Source organism: Marmota monax, unplaced genomic scaffold (assembly GCF_021218885.2).
Source record: "Marmota monax isolate L192 unplaced genomic scaffold, Marmota_monax_Labrador192_F-V1.1 WCK01_AAM20220418_F8-fsc00153, whole genome shotgun sequence".
Taxonomy (NCBI): domain Eukaryota; kingdom Metazoa; phylum Chordata; class Mammalia; order Rodentia; family Sciuridae; genus Marmota; species Marmota monax.
Window position 1 is genome coordinate 2,381,667 of NW_026692146.1, and position 20,936 is coordinate 2,402,602.

The window sequence follows — 20,936 nt, forward strand, 5'->3', positions numbered from 1 at the left end:
TATCTGATGTTCTGACTTCTATTTGATCTAATCTACTTGTAATATTCTCATTTGAGTCTTTGATTTGGTTTATGGTTTCCTGCATTTCTAGGATTACTGTTTGATTTTTTTTTAAATCTCTATCTCCTGGTAGAGTTTATTTTTTGCTTCTTGAATCTGCTTGTGTAATTCATTTTCAAAGTATTCTTTCATTGTTTGGACTTGCTGTCTAATGACTTCTTTAAGATTCCATTCCATTGGAGTCAGGTATGCCTTGAGTTCTTTCTCTGTCCATTTTTCTTATGCCTCTAGGTTCTCCTGTAAACTTAAGTTGTCCTGCATTGTTTGTAATCCTTTTTCCCTTGTTTTTTCATGGTGTTCACATTACTTTCCAACTCTGTTTAACTGCTGTGTTTCTGTTTTCTCCTATAAATTTGTTTTGGTTTTGTATATCTCTGTGGTCTCTCCTTTGTGGTGGGAGACTATGTCTAGAGATGTTGGACTTTCTTGTAATTTAAAGCGGATTCATTCCTTTCATAAGAGGCTTACAGATTCTGTAGGCATATAGTGATCTGTTGTTGGGTCTTAGGACTTTATATTTAGGTTGGGTGTTATGATGGTATGAAGGTTAGTATATCTTGGCTACTTTGGAAGATTGCTCTACTGAAGGGGGATATTAACAGGCGAATGGATCAGGGTATTTGGAAATAGCTAGGTACTTAGGAGCCCTATAGACAGCCTCGGAACATTCACCTATTTACATTTAGAAAATTACATGTAATGAAAGTCGTAATGCTTGGGATGAAAGTTAGGGGGAAGGGGAAGGAAGAAGTCCTTAAAGAGAAAGAGGGAGATAAAAATAGGTAGAATAAAGGAGAATGGAAAGAACAATAAAAATTGAAAAGGGAAAAGAAAAAAAATGATAAAGTCTTAGAGTTCTATTTTCTTCTCTTCCAGTAGGTGGAGCTGTGCCCTCTGAGCCGAGCTTCTGCCCTCTATGTGCCGGCAGCAATCCCTGTAAGGCGGCTCCTCTTCCCCTACTGGGCGTCTCTCCAATCCTGTTAGTCTCTTCTCCGGCCCCTCCCCCCATTCCTCCTGCCAGCCAGCCGGTCCCTGCTCTCTGGTCCCTGCTCACCAGAGGCGATCTCCACAGATCTAGTTACACTTGCTGCCCCCCTGAGTTCCCTATTTCCCGAACGACTGAGCACTCTCTCTGTTTGCCTTTCACTGGACCCCAAGGTTGTGGAGCGGGTGATCTGGGAACCATCAGCTTAATTTGCCTGGACTCCTTCAGTGGCCAAGCCCCAGGGAGCTGGCAGCTAAGGCCTTGGGTGTAGCTGCTGGTAGTAGGGGGAGTTGGGGGTCGGGAGTCCCCTCTGCTTCCCTCGGCCCCTACAGTCACATCCACGGAGCTCTGGAGCAAGATTTTTGAGGTTTCCCAGCTGTATGTATCTGGTGGGGATGGGAGTCACACACCTGTTGAAGCCGATTCCGCTAGGAAGGGATCCCGTCCGCCAAACTATGGTGATGTCAGCCCGAGACTCCTTGCAGGAGTGTCGGATGGGAGGGGTGGGTCTGGCCTGTCTCTGGTCTGTCCCAGTCTGGGTTTCAGTTCTCGGTCCGCTGTTTCATGAAGGCTTGGTTAGCAACCTCTTCAAAGAGTCTCTACGCCGCACACAATCTCCGGCAGTGCTGAAACACCTCCTTCTGCGCCGATCGCCAGACAGCTGCGGCGGCCTGCACCTCCGCGCACAGGGTGGCCGAGATTCACCCGTCTGGGGCAAGCTGTCTCCTCCAATAATCCCAAACTCCCCGCCTAGGTCTCACTTCAGCAGAATTTTGCTGGGAGTTTCTCAGCAGGCAGAATCCAAACATTCTGATGTGTCTCTCTGTCCACGTGGCTGAGGAGGTACTGAAAGCGCTGCCTCCCCGCCCGCCGCCCTGTTGAATCCTTCCTCAAGAAATAGACTTAATGGAGGGCTGGGGTTGTGGCTCAGTTGTATAGTGTTCGCCTACCACATAAAGGGCCCTGGGTTCTATCCTCAGCACCACATATAAATAAATAAATAAAATAAAGGTATTATATCCGACTACAACTAAAAAATAAATATTAAAAAAAAAGAAATAGACTTGATGGAAATATACAGAACACTGTAGCCAGTGCCTACAGTTTGCACATTCCATGTAAACACAGGTAAAACACTGCCAAAGTTGACCATATGATGGACCATAAAACAAGTTTTAGCAAATGATAATGAACTGAAATTACACAAAGTATGTTGTCTAACGAAAATGCAAGTAAGCTAGAAACCAGTATTAAGATACCTTGAAAATCCTCATATTTTGAGAAATGATGAAATATATTCCTAAACTAGCCATAAGCCAAAGAAGAAATTAGAATTGAAAAAATGAGGCATTGGTGAAATGTTGCCTTCTAGATCATGTATGTAACAAAGAGATGTCCATTATCAACACTTGTATTTAACATTGTACTAGGAGTATAGAAAGGCAAGGGGGGAAAGATGGAATTGAAAAAAGAAGACATGAAAAAAATACAAATTTTTGCAGATATACATTAAAGTTTAGACCTGCTATTCAGGTTTAAGGGCTCTCTCTGGAATATAAAAAGAACTAGTAAAAGTCAGTAAGAAATAAAGACATATACAATCTAGTAGATAAGTGAGCAAAAGCCTTGAACAGGCAGCTCACAAAAAGGAATATGTCCAACTAGCCAGCTAACATATGTAGATGCTTAACCTTCATTAGGGGCTCATTAGGAGTATGCAACTTAAATCCAAAATGATAAAGATACCACATTGCAGACTATCAGATTGACAAAAATGTATAAGACTGAAAATATCAAGAGTTAACAAGGATATGGAATAACAGAAATTCTCAAAACTGATGATGAGAATGTAAAATGCTATAATTATTTTAGAAAACTGCTTTTCATCACTAATATTTAAAATATACCACCCTATGACCCAACTTCACATCCTAGTTTTTTACCTACAAGAAATGCATACATAACTCTATCAATAGACATTTAAAAGTTTATTATAAAATAATAAACTTATTTATTATTCTTAATAGTGAATGACTTGAAACCATCCAAGTGCCCTCCCCAGCAGAATAGATAAGTAAATCTTGGTATGTTGATAAAGTGGAGTTCTTGACAGCAATGAGAATGAATAAATACAGCTAGACAACATGGATGGAGGCAGACACCCAACAAAGGGTTTAAGATTTCATTTATCTGAAGTTCAAAAATTAAGCAACACTGTATTGTTCAGGAATATATAAATAAGTAAAATGAGAAAGAAAGGAGTGGAGTCAAAAGAATGGTTACTTTTTGAAAATAGAATCTCTGCTTTGCTATTGAGTTCAGGGTGCCTGTTCCTCTCACTGTACCAACCTTCACTCCTGTCTTTGCCTATATTCAAACATGGTCTACATTCCAGTGACAGGAACACTTGCACTTTTCAGAATTTTTTATTATCTTTTATATTTCCTTTTATGCAGACTTCAAGAGTATGCAATTCATCGTAGGAAAGCATCCCTGATTTCTCCAGAGAAGTCCTTGCTACCTTTTGCCAGAAGGTTCCCGATGTCTCATTCCTTCTCCTACATCCTTGAGATTTCTAGGCCTTTTTCTCCCAACATACTGTTTTCTGTCATGAATAGGCATGGAGTCAGCTTCTGAGTCAAATCCTAGCTCTGCCTCTATGCTGTCACTATGATCATGGTCAGGGACCTAACCTTTTAGCCTTAGTTCCTCCGCCTGAGAAATGAGGGCATTTGAGTAATTTAACTAAATCACACACACATATGTGCTTGTCAGGTGGTAGGTTTGAAATAGAGTAGCTGTTATCATATTTGTATAACTTTATATTATTGCATGTTTTGTATGTGCATTAACATCTAAGAGCCTTGGAAACAGCTGCACTCTCATATTTTTATATCTCCCACAGTATCTTTTTGTGATTGGGCCCTGTAAATGTCTTTACTGATGAACAAAAAGGTGTAAGTTAGTGAATAATTACCATTTTAAAAATTTCACATCCAAGTTTCTTTAAATTGTTCATTTCTTTAGTCTTTTGAAAGATTATTTTATATTCTGAAGGCAATGATTCTGTACAATCCTTAAGTATCCCAGAGTATACTAAAGATGTGAAGAATTTTATGAAATCTCAAAGTACTAATGGTTTCATTCCAGATACGCCAATGGCATAATCAGGGGTTACCTCTTGGTCAGAACTCAATAGAGAATGCCATCTTGATCAAGAATTGCCAGCAGTGGCCACTGATGATTGACCCACACAAGCAAGCACACAACTGGATCCAACAGATGGAAGGAACTGGGCTGCAAGAGCTCTCTGCTGAGGATAACAATTACTCCAAAAAGATTGAAAATGCTATGAAAACAGGAGAGAGTGTCTTCTTGAAGGTGTTTGGACAATATGACCTAATTCCCTATTTCCAGCAACACATGCTATATACAATGAGCATAAAGACTAAAAATTTTAAGTGATAGGTAACTCTGTCAGAGAAAAAAAATTTATATATATATATATATATATATATATATATATATATATATATATATATATATAACATATGTACACATTTAATATCTACAGTGAGTTTTGAATATTCAGTTCTCTTAGAGCTGTCTTTCATTCCAGGTATTTAATAAGATTTAAATGTTTAAAATAGTAGTGCTTTCAACTGATTATCTAGGATCATTTTCTTAATTATATCTGTTTTGTTCTTTGTTTTTTGTTTTATTTTTCAGAATCTCCCTGAAACATTTTCTCCAGGCTTGATGGCAATTCTGAAGAAGGATATCTATCAGAAAAGAGGGCAATATTTCATAAGAATTGATGACTGTGAGATGGAATACAATTCCAAATTTAGGTAATGTCTCTAACAGTTAAATTGTATCAAATGTCTATATTTTTTTAAGACAGATAATGTTCAAGGCCTTGTATTTTCGTCTTGATAAGCTCCCACCTGCCTGACGGCAAAAGTAAAGTTGCATTTTGAATATGCTTTTTGTTCGTGTGTTGCTGGCAAATAGCACTCATCAGTGTGCAGAATAAAGAACAGATTTTTATTTATTGACCAGTATTTTTCAAACTGTGCCCAATGAAATCTGTGGGTTTCTTGAAGAATTTCAGAAGCTGAGCAGAGAGGGTAACAAACACTGGCCATGCTTGATCCAGAGCTCGGATTGTTCCACTTGCCTAACATATACTTGGGTAGGGCAAGCTTTTGCTGCTTTAGAAAACAAACCCATATTTAATAGCCATGCAAAAAGAGATATTTGCCTAGAGATAAAAATACTGTACTCATGTTCCCAGATGGAACTGGCCTCTTGGAAACCCACTTCCACTAGCTAACTTCACAAAGAACTTATTATGAAGTCGAATTTGATCACCACAAAAATATGATTTCCAAGAAAATAAGATATTTGAGTTGTTCATGTTTCATTCTCTTCTTATAAACAAACATATCAGAAAATCAGTTTCTCATCAGAGGAGTTCTGGGTAAGCAAGTTATCAGCAAGGGAACCAGAAGATTTGAAGGGTCCCTAGCCAGTTGTTCTGCACTCCTTCCCAATAATTGTGCAGCTTCTCCCCAAAGGGTCTGTTTGGCTGTGTACACTTTCCCCAGAGCAGGGCTGCAGGCTTGCCTCATTCTTAGAATTCTCTCTCCTACTGTCCTTTGTTCTGTTAATAAAACATTTTCCCAAGTTATGTTCCTCAAAACAGCATTTTCAGGGATTTAACAGGTATCACCCAAATAAAAGGTATCCAAGGCTTTTTTTAAAGCAGTGGGTTAAAGTTAAACAGGGACTTTCTGTTAGGAATTTAAAAACCTCCCTATTCATTGAACCCTTTTACTGTTGCATGGAATAACCCTTTGGAAAACACCATGTTAAACCATGCTTTTTTCTCAGTGGATACACTGTAATTAAGTTACAGCTCTAGAAATGCACATAAAGCTACCTTTTCCTGAATTGACAACCTGTCCTCATGTGTGTACTTGAGGAAGGGATAGAGGACACTGTTTAGAAGACAGACTTCGAGAACAGGTGCCCTCTTCACTTTCTGGCCATTGATATGGGCAACTTATTTAACCTCTCTGAGCTTCAATTTCAAAATAGATTGAAGAGTTGTCCTCACTTTATTTGATTGCTACTCTCAGGGCCACCACCCTGTTCTAAGCCACCTTCATCTCTCACGACCTAACTTCCCATTTTTCTACCTCCCACCTCTGCCCAGGTTGTTCTCAAGACAGCAGCTAGAGAGGTCACTTAAAAAGATCATATCACTTCTCTGCTCAAATCCCCTAACTGACTTCTCTCATTCAGGGTAAAACCCAGTCTTTAAAAATGGCCTAGTTCCAGGTCATAACTCCTACTCTTTAGCATTTTTCTTTACTCTGTCCTCATGTTTAAATATGGTCTGAACCTAATTTATGATTGTGTTTTTTAAAGTCTTAAATAGAAACTTATTCACACAATGTAAGTTGAGAGACTACTTTGTTTACAAGGCTGAATAATACTAAAAATTAACCTTGTCTTCTTCCAGGAAAAAAAAATGTTTTGCATTATTAAGTAATTTTGTTTTATTTTTCTCCTTCTGTATATTCTTTGAATAACTGGTATCTTTGTTGTGTTTAGGTTATACTTATCTACAGAAATAGACAATCCCCATTTTCTTCCATCAGTTTATAATTTTGTTACTATGATCAACGTCATAGTAACATTCCAAGGTTTGCAAGATCAACTCTTATCTACTATATTAAGTCATGAAGTTCCTCATTTAGAATATCAACGCTTCCAGATTTTAGACAGTATTTCTCTTGGTGCTATAACTATTGAAGAACTGGAAGAAGAAACATTGAACTTACTACAGAAATCACAAGGTAAGTGCAGCTGTTTAGTGAGATTAAGAGACCTTGAATGAAGATCAGAATAAAAAGTTACAAGGACCAAATTTTGAATTGGCACCAAAAATTTTCACAAGATAACTGATTAATGCAGGCAAACCATCCCATTTCTAAGCTTAAGCATTGTGAATATCATAGGATGTTGGCCATCTTAATCTAAGAATAGGACAAATCTTAGAGATGCTGGTTAGTTCCCGCCTAGGCTCCTTGCCCGTATTTCAAGTACCTGATACCTATAAAATGTCTAAACTTTAGATTACAGAGACAAAAGATTGGGTTTTCCCCAAGTTTTAATACTAAAGGATCTTTTAAAAGGAAACAATTCACTGATTTTTAATTTATGCCATTAAAATACTCTGCTTATTAAAATAGCAGTAGAAATTTTTTCCTCTTCCATGTAAGAAATATTTAAAAATTCATAATCATTACAGCATCTAAACTTAAATTTAAGTTACATTCCTGGGTCACACTGACATATCTGCTCCTAATTCAACTGTAATAAAATATAACAATATCTAATAATGGAATTTTTCTGTTTTAACTTGTGACTCCTTAGGACTTCAAAATTTCTCATATATTTTAGTTCCTCAATTAAGTTTATGGATAAGGAGTAATCTGTATATTTTATTGCTCTTCTTTATTTCTATTTTTATTGCAAATGCCCTGTGAGTACACCACAAACTTAATAACTGAACATTTACAGGTGGAGCCCTGATTTGTATTTACTTTTAAAGTTCTCTACACAATTCTAATTTTCATTACTAATTAAATATTGTTTTTCTAATCTAAAAGGCTCATTATCTAGGATGCAAACTCAATATTACCAGACACTTTAGTAAAATAAGCTGAAAACTAGTTTTTTAAAAGATAAATATATAATATATAAATAATAAAACAGTAATAATGATATAATTTTTGAAGAAGAAACAGAGTTTGATAGGGCATAAAGTTGCCATACCCAGGAGCAATATTGTGTGAGCCCCCATTTCTACAGCCTTAGTCCATACTCAGTCTCTTGCTCCTCATCCTGACCACCATTCACCAATGCCACAAGGGAGCCAAACCACTAGTGGAGGGCATTCCCTAAGACTGTCTAGAACTAGAACCATGAACTTCGTGAGAACGAGGACAGGTCTACCAATTTTGGTGCAGTGATGAATTTAAGCCTTTCCTTCCCACATTATGCTTACAGAACCCACAACACACACACAAAAAGTATGTATCCCTCCACTTATGTATTCACCTTAATATAGGATTGCCTTCCTCAACAAAGTACTGCAACACCAGCACTTTACTGAGATCTATGACCAAAAGAGGAATGTCTATCATATGGAGTTCTAGTCTTGCCTCAGTAAGATTACTGGGATGTGGAGAAAACACTGATTTGTTCAGCATTTTCAGAAACTATCTAAAAAACAAAAAGAAAGAAACAAACAAACAAACAAACAAACTGTTACAGCATAAAATACCTAAGATTTCAGAAATGCTTATTTTTGTGCCTTATAGGACTTCACATTTTATCATAAAAATCCCAAACTACCAAAAAATAAATAAAGTGGAGAAGGTAGTGAGGAGGGTATATTAGTCCCTTTTTGGTTACTATAATGAAAGTCTTGAGACAGGCTAACTTTATATAGAAAAGAGGTTTATTTATATCATAGGCAGGAGTGTATGTGAAAGGATCTGATCACATTTCCAAGAAAGAAGTTGGGGATCAGGCTTGCTCTTATATAACACCTCATTCAGGGGTCCCATGAGAGCTACGCTTCTGAGAATATCTCCCCCAGCACACTTCTCACGAGGCCCCACCTCTTAAAGGTGGCTCTGTTTTTCAGCACCATCACATTAGGGACCAAGTCCCCCAACCCAGGAACCCTCAGGACAAACCACTTTCAAACCACATCCAAACCACCACAGAGGGTGTGCCTTTCCTAACTTGAAAAGTGCAAAAAATCTTTGACTATTGCTATGCCATTGTCTTGACCCAGTTCTAGAAAGAGATGTGTGCTAGCTGGATAATTTTTAAAAGAAGTCTGAAACTCATATTTTGCAACCACATTTATTAAAAAAAATAAGCTCAAAGTTCATTATATCTTATGTCAGCAACAGGCAAATCCTCACTTAGAAGTGTGTTTGTTTACTATGAAATTTTAAATACACATCTATGCCTGGAAGGATCTGACTTTATTCCTTTCCTATGTTAATTACACTTAACATGCTCTTTCTTTATAATATCTGAATAAACTATGCTTCTATTAATGATAAAACTAGGTAGCTACAAGGACAAGGTTTCCATATGTTTCCTTATAAGACTGTAACCATCAGTTGGTAACCCCTAGGGAGCAAAACAGCTAGGTACTATGTAATATACGTAAAAGGTAACATCATGGATCTAACAAGATTCAGAACCACAGCCTCTCCCATTTCATGGACCACTCATGTAACAAATGTCATATTTTGGTAAAACCTTTGCATACGTTGGAAAAAAGATAGGTTTAATAAAACAAATGGATATTTAAGTTGTTAAATTTAAGATAACACATCAAAGCACTAGAAGTAATGTTTTTTCAAAAGATGAGTTCCAACCAATTAATGGTCAAGGAATCAATTTCAATTCTATTTGCTTAATAAGATAGACTAGAATACAAAATATCACAGGACATCACATGAAATAATAATATGCCTGTTATTTTCTGTAAATTTAATTTTAATTCTCTTATATATAGTGGTTCACTGTGTAAATTGATTCCACATGATAGATGGTTCCTTACTGTATGCCTGAAATAAAAATATAACCCATAAATACTAAAATAATATCAAGAAGAGATGAGGGAGTAGAAAGTGGGGCATAACATAAAAGCCCATCTTCAGCATAAAACCAACAAAAAGCCCACAGTAGAAATTCTTATGTAAAGAGTAAAGAATGACATTTGGAAAAGTAAGAGGCTCAAAATAGCCAAAGCAATCCTCAGCAAGAAAAGTGAAGCAAGAGGTATCACAATACTAGACCTTAAATTGTCCTACAGACCTATAGTAACAAAAACAGATATGTAGACCAATGGTAGAGAATAAGAAGACACAGAGCCAAACCCACATAAATACAGTTATGTCATACTAGACAAAGGTGCCATAAATATACATTGGAGAAAAGATAGCTTCTTCAACAAATGGTGCTGGGGAAACTGGAAATCCATATGTAATATGATAAAATTAGACCCTTATCTCTTACCCTGCACCTAATAGAAGAAAAAGTAGGCACAACTCCATCATGTTGGCTTAGGGACTGAATTCCTCAACAAGACTCCTAAAGCACAAAAAGTAAAATCAAGAATCAATAAATGGGAGGGTATCAAACTAAAAAGCTTCTTAACAGCAAAGGAAACAATCAAGAACACAAAGAGAGAGCCTATGGAATGGGAGAAAATCTTTGCCACTCACACCTCAGAGTATTAATCTCCAGGATATATAAACAACTCAAAAAATTTAACACCAAAAACACAAATAACCAAGTCAATAAATGGGCAAGGGAACTGAACAGACTTCACAGAAAAATAAATATGAATGGTCAACAAATATATGAAAAAAAATGTTCAACATCTCTAGTAATTAGTGAAATGCAAATTAAAACTACACTGACACTTCATCTCACTCCAGTTAGAATAGTAAAATCAAGAATATAAGTAACAATAAATGTTGGTGAGGATATGAGGGAAAAGGCACACTCATACATGGCTGGTGGGACTGCAAATTGGTGCAACCACAGTGGAAAGCAGTACAGAGATTCCTAAGAAAACTTGCAATGGAACCACCATTTGACCCAGTCATCCCATTCCTCAGCATGTACCCAAAGGACTTAAAATCAGCATAATATAGTGATACGGCCACATCAATGTTCAGAGCAGCTCAATTCACAATAACTAAGCGGTGGGACCAACCTAGTGCCCTTCAAAAGATGAATGGATAAAGAAAATGATGTCGATTATACACAATAGAATATTACTCAGCCATAAAGAATTGTAGCATTTGCTGATAAATGAATGGAACTGGAGGCTATCATGCTAAGTGAAATAAGCCAATCCAAAAGAACCAAAGACCAAATGTTCTTTCTGATATATGATGCTGACTCACAATAGGTGGTATGGAGGGAAAAGTGGAGGTTCACTGGATTGGGCAGGGAGAAAATGAGGGAAGAAAGGGAGGATGGGAATGGGAAGACAGTAAAATGACTCAGACATAACTTTCCTATGTTCACATATGAATACATGACCAGTGTAACTCTACATCATGTACAAGCACAATAATGGGAAGTATGATACATATTCTATGTATGTATGATATGTCAAAATATACTCTGTCACATATAACTAAAAATAACAAATAAAAAAAAGAGTACAAATGAAGAAACAGGTACTTAATATTACTACAGTTTTTATTTAAATTCACTTTTTTGTTTCTCTTTAGGATGCATATTAGATGATGAGGAAATGGTAGATACCTTAAGAAAATCCAAAATAATTTCAAATGAAATTTCAAGACGCAATGAAGCAACAGAAAAAGAAAAAAGTGAAATGCAAGCAACATATAAAAACTACCTCCCCATTGCTACTCGAGGTGCCCTGCTCTACTTTCTAGTGGCTGATCTTACACAAATCAACTGCATGTACCAGTTCTCCCTGGACTGGTTTCATCAGGTTTTTGTTTTATCAGTAGTTTCCAAAAACAAAGAACAGGAAAGTGGCTTGAAAAGAGAGAGAACATCTCTGAATCAAATATCTCATTTGATTATGAATACCTCAGAAGAACCTAACTTGGAGAGAGAAAAAAATTGTTTAGACAAGCATGTTAAAAATGCAGTAGATGTGTTGACAAGAAATATTTTTAAGGTGAGATATTCTTTAATGTGAATTTTGCATATTTCTTTAATCTAACTGGGTTAGTCTAACCTTTGTATTTTTTTTCCTCTAGGTGGTTTCTTCAGCTCTGTTTAATGAACATAAACTCTGCTTCTCCTTTCGGCTTTGCACTGCAATCATGCAAAATAATGCTAATGGAAATCTAATGCAGGATGACATTGGATTCCTATCAGAAAAAGAATGGAATACCTTTTTATATTCTGGCTTATTGATAAATATTAAAAGTGTACTACCCAAGCCTAGACTTAATAGTAAGTAAAAGTAATTTGTCTGGATATAGGGAAAAAAATTGAAAATGTCTTTCTTTGCAAAATACTAAAATATCTCCAAGGTGCTCCAAGTCACTGCTTCTATAATTGATTAAATTAAAGTAGATTGAAATCAAGCACAATGCCTATTTTATCACTGTACCTCCTAGTTGGTGGGGAGTACAATTGGTGCTCACTAATTCTTGAATTAATGAATAAATAAATAAAAAGTAGTATGGTTATAGCAGGCCTAATATGCAAAGCAGAATATCTAATTGTGGTCAATAGGAATACACACACACACACACACACACACGTTAGATACCATTTGGAGTTAAACTTTACCCCTCCTGAAAAAAATTGCCCTCACTTTCTTATGAAAAAGCCTTGAAAATTTGAGCCACAGCATATCTGTCCAAAAAGCTTAGACAAGATTCTTTAACTATTGAATTTTTCCAAATGCTCCTGTGTTGTACATTTTATATCTACAATGGCATAAATGTTATGGCAGTAAATGCATTCACACTGTTGTGCTGAAAAATAAGAAATTTAAAGGAAATCTGATATTCACAAGGAGGTATGGAGTGGTGGTTTGTATTAAATTTTGTTGACTGTTTGGAGATCATTAACAAAAACTAGGAATCAGAATAAAAACATGAAAAGGGTTACTTTTAAGTATACCAGAAATATGGATAGTCCTCTGTTGTATGTGTGTGTGTGTGTGTATCAAAGCATGATACTTAGTGAATGTTTGATAAATAGCCACTTATAGCCATTGAATCAACGAATGATCTTGTGGATTTATTATGATTCTTTTGCTTACATAAGAAAGAAACTATAACAGTAGCTTAAACAAAAAATAAAAATAGAAAGTTATCCAGGGATTCTGTGGCATTTTAGAAGCAACCAAGGAAAAATGTAAACATCAAACATTGATATGAAAACTATTAACATAATAGTAATCATTTTTAACATAACTCAGTTTTGAACAAGTTGGCAAAGTAGCAAGAGAAAAGTGACTCATGTATACAAGGTAGCTTCTAGGGGATTGCCAGCAGATTTCTCAGCAGAAACTTTGTAGGCCACAGGCAGTAAAATGATATATTCCAAGTGCTGAAAGAAAAAAAAAAGTGTCAACTAGAAATGCTGTATCTGAAAACTATCCTTCAAAAATGAAGAAATTAAGGCTTTCCCAGAAAAACAAAAATTTAGTTTTTTACCTTTACACTTGCCCTACAAAAAAAAAATGCTAAAGGAACTCTTTCCATTGAAACAAAAGCACAGCAGTCAGCAGATATTGATATCCCAATATCAGACAGAGTCTCAGACACTCATAAACATAAAATTATACAAAAATATTAGGTTCTCCAATAAAGGTAAAAGTATAGAGGAACGTAGTTACTTTAATGCTTGTAAATTAAATGACAAAAACACTTTTAACTATTCTATAATTATGTTCATGGATAAACAATGTAATTTATAACATCAATAATGTAAGATATGTAAGTAGAGCTTGAAAAGAGTTTCTATATATGACGAAAGTTAAGTTGTTATCAGTTTAAATTAGAATGCTATATTAATAAGGTGTTCTGTGCAATGGTAACTGTCAGATCAGGTGAGGCGGTCAGCAACCAAAGGAGGCAGATTTTAAAAGGCTGCTGAACGAGGCTTTATTGAGATACCACTCCCGGGCAGAACTCGATCAGACCCACAGAGGGAACAGGAGAAGGGTCTGAGGAGAAACCTCGTGGAAGCTCGATCTGACTAGACTTTTATGGGGCTTACAGCAGGAAGGGAAGGGCTTGGGACAGGAAAAGGTGTTTTTAGGGTCCCTTGTCCCTTTGGAGTTGGTCAGGGGAGTTGGCTGAACTTCAGGATTGGCCAAGGGGTCATGCTGATTGACAGGCGTTAGTCAGGAGATCTCGCTGATTGACAGGCATTTCCCCCAGCACCTGACTGATGTTCCTTTCCCTCGTGGGCTGCTTTGTTCTAAGTCTCCACTAAGTCACCACCAAGTCGCCACCACTGACCTAACAGTAATCACAATGGAAAAAAAAAAAAAATATATATATATATATATATATCATATACACAAAAGGAAAAATAAGAGAATCAAAATGTATCACTATAAAAAATCAACAAAACATTAAAAGACAATAAAAGAAGAGGCCCTTATTGTGAGGCTGTTGACTTATATAGGCTTTCAGAGAGATGCTGCTAGGCAGTTGATGGCTCTTGTAATTCAACTTGATTTCTAAATAGAAGCTGGATTCATCTGACAGAGAAGAAACTAGAACCAGACATGAGTCTACATTCCCAGTGTGGACTTCTTTGGTGCTGTCAATCCTAGATACACAGTTGATGAAGACGATATTTTTCTTTTGTGATTATAAGCTTTGTGAAAACAGGATACCTTCCTTATCCCTAATATTTGGCCCAGAATAGATACTCAAAAAAAATATTTTGAGAGATTCAAGATGGCAGATGAGAGGAAAGCTGCATTTTCATTTGCTCCATGGTTTAGGTTTAAAGCAGCAAGAGTACTGCTCTCAACAAGGTGGATGAAAAAGGGAATTCATTGAAATTCAATATCAGACAGAGTCTCAGACACTCATAAAGTCAGGTGCATGAATGAAAAACTGCATTGGAGCTAAGTCAGTTGCAGCAGTAGTTGTGATGCTGGTAAACCACAAAGGCAGGGTATAAAACAGAGAAACACAATGAACAAGTTCGGCATAGAAAAACTTGAAAACCAGAAAAGCAACCTGAACTTATCTGATCCAGAGGCTGCACAGCAAACTGGTGTTTGAAAGTGCTGTGTTTCTCACCTGGCAAGTGGAGACCTGAGTCAGGAGCCATCTTGCGGAGGCCATGCTGCAGCTTTCTGATGCAGGAGCCCAGGAGATCATAGCAACCATTGCCATACTGTCCTGGCAAGCACTATCATGGCCTAGTGTGTACCTAGTAGAACTTGAGTGAAACAGGCACAGAGACTGTACCCAGGGAATTGAAGTCAGAAAAATAGAGGGGAGTGCAATGCACTTTCCCTTTGAGTCTGTCTGCCATGTGACCAACCGCAGGGTGTTGGAAAACTGAACAGGTGAGAGTGAATATACTCAGGGACTAAGCCCAGGAAGAACATATTCCTGGGCAGCAACATGTGGGGACATGTGATTCCCCTGCCCTGTGAGTAGAATTCTTGGGAAGCTCCTGAAAGCCAGACTGCCAGCACAGATTGGCATCTGTCTGGCCCTAGTGGTGTGTTGATCTAATCCCTTCGGAGCAAATATACCCACAAAGCCTCTTAGGCCTGATTAGACCTAAGCTGTAGCTACCAGAACTCCCCTTATAGAACCCTGCAGCAGCCTCACTCTGGGAGTGCATTAATCTGGTCTGTCAGTGTTATCATTAGGGTATCTAATTGGGGTTCAGGTCCTTGTTGTCCCAAACAAAGAATTGAGCAAGAAACACAGAATTAATAGGAAAAGTACAGATATATTGGAGGCAAGGTGAGAGAAGCACTCCATAAGGTAGAGAGGAGTGGGCCAAGTGAAAAAGAAGCCCAATGTCCCAGTGTCTAGAAATTAGTGTCTTATATGCCAAGCTCTGAGGCATTCTTTTTCCTATATGGGCTGAATTGAAGATCTTACTCATTTGCTTCCATTGGGTACCTTATAATACCTGATTAGAATATTGTCCAATTTTCCCCCATTGGTTACTTTAGAAAATCTAATTAAAATACTGCCCACTTTACCCACATTGGTCACTTTGAAATATCAGACCTGTAGTGGGAGTCATCATGATGATAACTTCTCAATGGTGGGAGTTGTTGTGGTAATGAGACTCACCGTAAGAGAGACGTGATGATTCGTCTCCCTATATTGTCCTTTGGTGGTATATTTTTCTTACATCCTGCCTCCACCACCTTGGCATCCCTGAATTTGTATTTAACATTTGGACAAAATTCAATTAATGGCATTTCCCATTCTATCCTAGTGAGAAGGGAAGCTGAGAGCTATTTCAAGCAGCTATAGTTATAGGCCACTCCATCTGGCAGCTCAGTGAGCAGAAAGAGTGCTTGCCCTTGCTAAGCATCTTTCATCTTTTCCCCCTTTTTGGTTCTTGTTTTTATCTTTTTTCTCCTTTTTAACATTTTTTATAATAGTTTTTTTCCTTGTCTTTTGAGGATTAGGGTTTTAAGTTTGTTTATTTTGATCTGGTTTGGTTTAGTTTGGTTGTTTCCATTTCTCCCCTCCCACTAACAGCCAAATCTCTTGTTCCGTTCTCTCTCCCTTTACTTTGTTTTTTCTACTTTTTCTCATTTTTCCTACTTTTTCTTCCACCTGCTATATCTCTTCTGCATTTCTCTGTTCACATTTTGAACATTCTAAACTTTCTTCTACTTTCCTATCACATTTTCTTTTCTCTTTATTCACTATATCTTACCATATTTTAGAGGTATTTGGCTTATATTACTTTTGACCCCAACATTCATGTTGTTGCAATTATTAGTACTGTGGATGACAGAGTTGTCATCTAGTTAATGCCAGATCTAGTTCATGGTTATCGTTTTGGATTGCTAATCCCATCATTCGTGTTTTTGCAATAATTAGTGTTGTAGATATCATAGGAGGCACTGGGTATTTATTTTAATACTGTATATTGTTTCAATTGTTGCTACTATTTGTTTCCCCCTTTTCTGTAAGGTACTGGGAGTCTACAAGCACACTGCAAGTTCACGGGGTAGAGACTCTGCTGCTTAACTAATCCTAGCCAAAAGACAGTGCACCTTGCTCCACACATAAATTAGCCTCATTCAAACTTCAACTATTCTTTAATACAATGAATAGATAGAGACAAAACTCCAAAACTAATAACCAGGCCCCAAGTTAGAACAGCTAGGAGGGGGGCCATTAGGCCCCACTCATGAACATCCAGCAAAAACAAAATTAACACAAAGTCAGTGAATACCACACTTACAAGGGATCTCAATCTAGACACTTTGGCCAAAGAAAGCTGTGACCTAAGGCCCACACATAAGAGCAGAAGGGTAATCCCTCCCAACAGAGGCATAAAATCCAACACAGGAACACAAGAAATATTTACAAACAAGATAACATAATACCTCTTAAGGTTTGTAATTCACCAGCAATGACTCCAAAAATATTGAAGTAAATTAAATATCAGATAAAAGAATTCAAGAGAATGATTACAAAAATGATCAATGATTTCCAAAAGAATGCAGAAAAACAACTGAATGAATTAAAGAAGTCAAAACAGGGTATGAATGAAGAACTCAATAAGGACATAGAGATATTGAAAAAGTACCAAACAGAAATCTTGGAAATGAAGGGCACAATAAATAAAATAAAATGTTCACTCAAAAATCTAAGAGTATAGATAATGCCACAGACAGAAGCTCAGAGTTGGAAGACAAAGTGGCCAGCCTTGAACATTCAGACTGTACTAAAGAAAATAAGTAACCATGATCAGAATTTATAAGAACTCTGGGAGAATATTAAGAGACCAAGAATCATTAGAATTGAGGAAGGTTGTGAGATGCAGGTTAATGGAATGGATAACTCTTTAAGGAAATAATATAGAAATTTTTTCCAAATCTTGAGAGTGAGAAGGACATCCAGTTATAGGAGGCAATAAGAACTTCAGGAGATAATATCAAAAAAGTACCTCTCCTTGATACATTATAATTATAATGCCTAACATACAGAACAAGGATAAGACTTTAAAAGCTTCAAGAGAAAAATGTCAGATCACATTTAGAGACAGGTCAATCAGAATTACTTCCAAATTCTTAGCAAAAATTCTAAAAGCCAAGAGGGCTTGGAATGATGTGTTCCAGGTCCTGAGAGAAAATAACAGTCAACTAAGATTGCTATATCCATCAAAGTTATCCTTAATAAATCAAATGATACATTTCAAGATAAGCAGAAACTAAAAGAATTCATGACTATTAAACTGGCACTACAGAAAATACTTAAAGAAATGCTTCACATAGAATAAATAAAAACCAAACTGCAGAACTCACAAATAAACAAACAGGAATTAGTAATAACAATTAATGCAAATGGTCTCAACTCTACAATTAAAAACCACAGTCCAAAATCAAGACAGAAGACTGGGTACATTCACGGCAGTGGTGTAATATCCCATGCTCTCTGCATCTCTTCTCCTCCACCTCAGTTTGGATGGCTCAGGAGAATGGCTTTATATATGTAGCCATTGCTGGAGGCAAGCTTCTCCGCCAGCTGTCTGAGGTCCAGGGCCTCAGGGTATCTGCCTCTCACCTGCTCCCAAATCTTCAAGATCATCATGATCAGGATGTGAGAAAGATGTGCCTGACCTACCACCTTCTGTGCTGGCCACTTCCCCAATCTCACCAAGGCCCCTATCCAGATGGATTCCTGAAACAAGCAATGGAGATTGATGGGTATCACACCAAGGTCATATTTGGTCTTACTCAAGGCAGGAGTTGTGTCTAGTAATCCCATGGACTCCTTCCAGTGTCTAGCCCAGTTCCTAAATCATAAACACACTTGCTGATGTCTTTGTGTAAAATATGACCAACATGGCTATTCTTCATATCATACTATCTTGGATAGAATAATGCCAACAACATTTGCTAGTAAATAATATACCACAAATTCTTATTAGAAGAATTGTGATTTGAGAAGTACCATTCAGGTAACCACAGAATTGGTACACAAGTTTGCTGACACACACATAATGCCTTTGTTTGAAATCTCTGCTAAAAACCCCAATGATAAGGACCAGATGGAAGCCATATTTATGACCTTGGCTCACAAATTGAAGAGCCACAAATCATTAATGCTTAGTCAACCCCCTGATAATAGAATTATCCTGAAAACTAAAGCAAAGTCTGAAAGAACATGCTGGTGCTAAATAACAGCTTTATTTTACTGTATAATTTTGGCTAAGTAAATGCTTTTGAAGAATGACAGTGATGTCATAGGATTTAATCTCAGATATGAAGGACCATCCTAACGCCTCACTGTCTACCATTGTAATACATATTACTTTTGTATTGTATATCTACTTATACAATTTGTTACCATGGCAACACAGGGAAAAGTTGATTTTGAATGAGATTGAAAGTGAAGCAAAGATAGGATGAATCTCATCTTTTCATTGAGAGCCCACTGAAAGAGGCCTCAAGTGAGAGCCTGCTGGAATTGTAAATCAGTAACTGTTCACTCCCAAGATCCTGGGATTGAAAGATAAGTATGATTTAATATGCACCTACTGACATCTAAGTTATATTTGAAAGCAAATGCAGTGACTTCATAAGGTGTCTTATATATTATTTTGTTACCTTTAAATGGTGAAAAACTAATTGAAAGCATCTGAGGCATTAGAACATGGGATGGGAATTGGTGAAAGGGATTCCTGGTATCACTTGTTCTCCCCTCACCCCATGCAATTTAATGTTCAAGTGCTGGATGAACTCAACTTGCACTTGGATTGTAGCTGGGAGGGCATTGTTCTAATTGCTTTGAGTCTATGTGTGTGTCTGTAATAGTATTGTGTTATCAATTTTTAAATGCTTAAAATTTATGGTCACAATGAACAATTACTTCAATTTGAAAAATAAGTAAGATATTGAAAAGTGTCTTGTCTATCCTCAATGGAAAGAATGCTTTAAATTTTTTTGCCTTAAATACTTCTATTTTGAATTTAAAACTTTGCACATAGCTTCTATCTACATAAGTGGAATGTAAGTTCTGGACTCAGCTGCAGTGTGCATGTTCACTAATTCTGGTAGCTTACTGCCCTTGATAATTTTAGATGAAATTAAGCCAAAAGATAATTTCACTTAAAATATTTTCAGAATGTGGGAAACCCAGTTAAACATATAATCTATTCTAGTTTAGGACTTGTTGTATGTTTGTTTTTTAATCATTTGGGTGATCTTAACTGATTATTTAGTTACAAAAACAAAATCATTCTAAAGTAAACTGAAAGTAATACTTATAATAAATAATTGTTCAGTTTTAAGTATTAGAGTTTGAATTGGCTTTATTTACATTGAGGAAGATTACTCCATTTTTCTTAGTTATGCTAGAATTAATAATTTAAAATCATTTTACTTTTATCTCAATTAACATTGATTTGTAACCATTTTTATAGGAACTGGAGTAGTTGTGATGGGTGTATTCATTTTTTTAAAAATGAATCTGTTTATTGCTTTTCAAAACATTTTCTGAAGTGGAGAAAGAAAATTTATATTTTCCAAGCACATCTATATTTTTTTCAGTACTGTCATAATGATTTTTTTTAATATAGTGCTGAGGATCAAACCCAGGGCCTTATGGTGAGCACTGTACCTCTGAGCCACAGCCCCAGCCCTATCATGATTTTTAAATGAAATAATTTAACTTTCTTTTTGTGAGACATTAATAACAAATGTCCTTTACAGCTCTAAGAAAGGACTTATTTTTACCTTAATATTTTTTAAAAAATATTTTTACCACTTACAACAACTTAGCATTTTAATGTTTAGTATGTTATCAGTTGAGTGGGGACAAAGCTTTTAGGTATATTCTAAAATATTTATAAAACATTTTATTAACTGATGAAATCAGTTTCAAAATGGTAGTTGTCTAACAAGAAAATATTAATTTTTAAAGCATAAATCATACATTTTTTAAATCTGTGCATTTATATTAATTCAACTTTAATTAAAATATCATACGTGTGTGTGGACTGTGTTGCGCATCGCAGCCTAGTGAATAGAATAATCTGGTGTCTGGGAATCTCCAGGGGATACTTCCTCTGGTTGACTGCACAGACATTGTGAGCC

General features: G+C 36.5%; 1 protein-coding gene and 1 pseudogene across 1 annotated transcript in view; both read left to right on the plus strand.

The window, feature by feature from the left end:
- Positions 1 to 20,936, plus strand: part of Dnah14 (dynein axonemal heavy chain 14) — a 376,944-nt gene that overhangs the window by 305,013 nt on the left and 50,995 nt on the right. The window contains exons 66-70 of the mRNA XM_046419847.2: positions 4,196 to 4,426; positions 4,775 to 4,896; positions 6,668 to 6,912; positions 11,398 to 11,819; positions 11,902 to 12,100. Of these exons, the coding sequence (XP_046275803.1) occupies positions 4,196 to 4,426; positions 4,775 to 4,896; positions 6,668 to 6,912; positions 11,398 to 11,819; positions 11,902 to 12,100 (1,219 nt within the window). The remainder of the gene's footprint in view (positions 1 to 4,195; positions 4,427 to 4,774; positions 4,897 to 6,667; positions 6,913 to 11,397; positions 11,820 to 11,901; positions 12,101 to 20,936) is intronic.
- LOC124076024 (ras-related protein Rab-33B-like) lies at positions 14,818 to 19,018 on the plus strand (annotated as a pseudogene).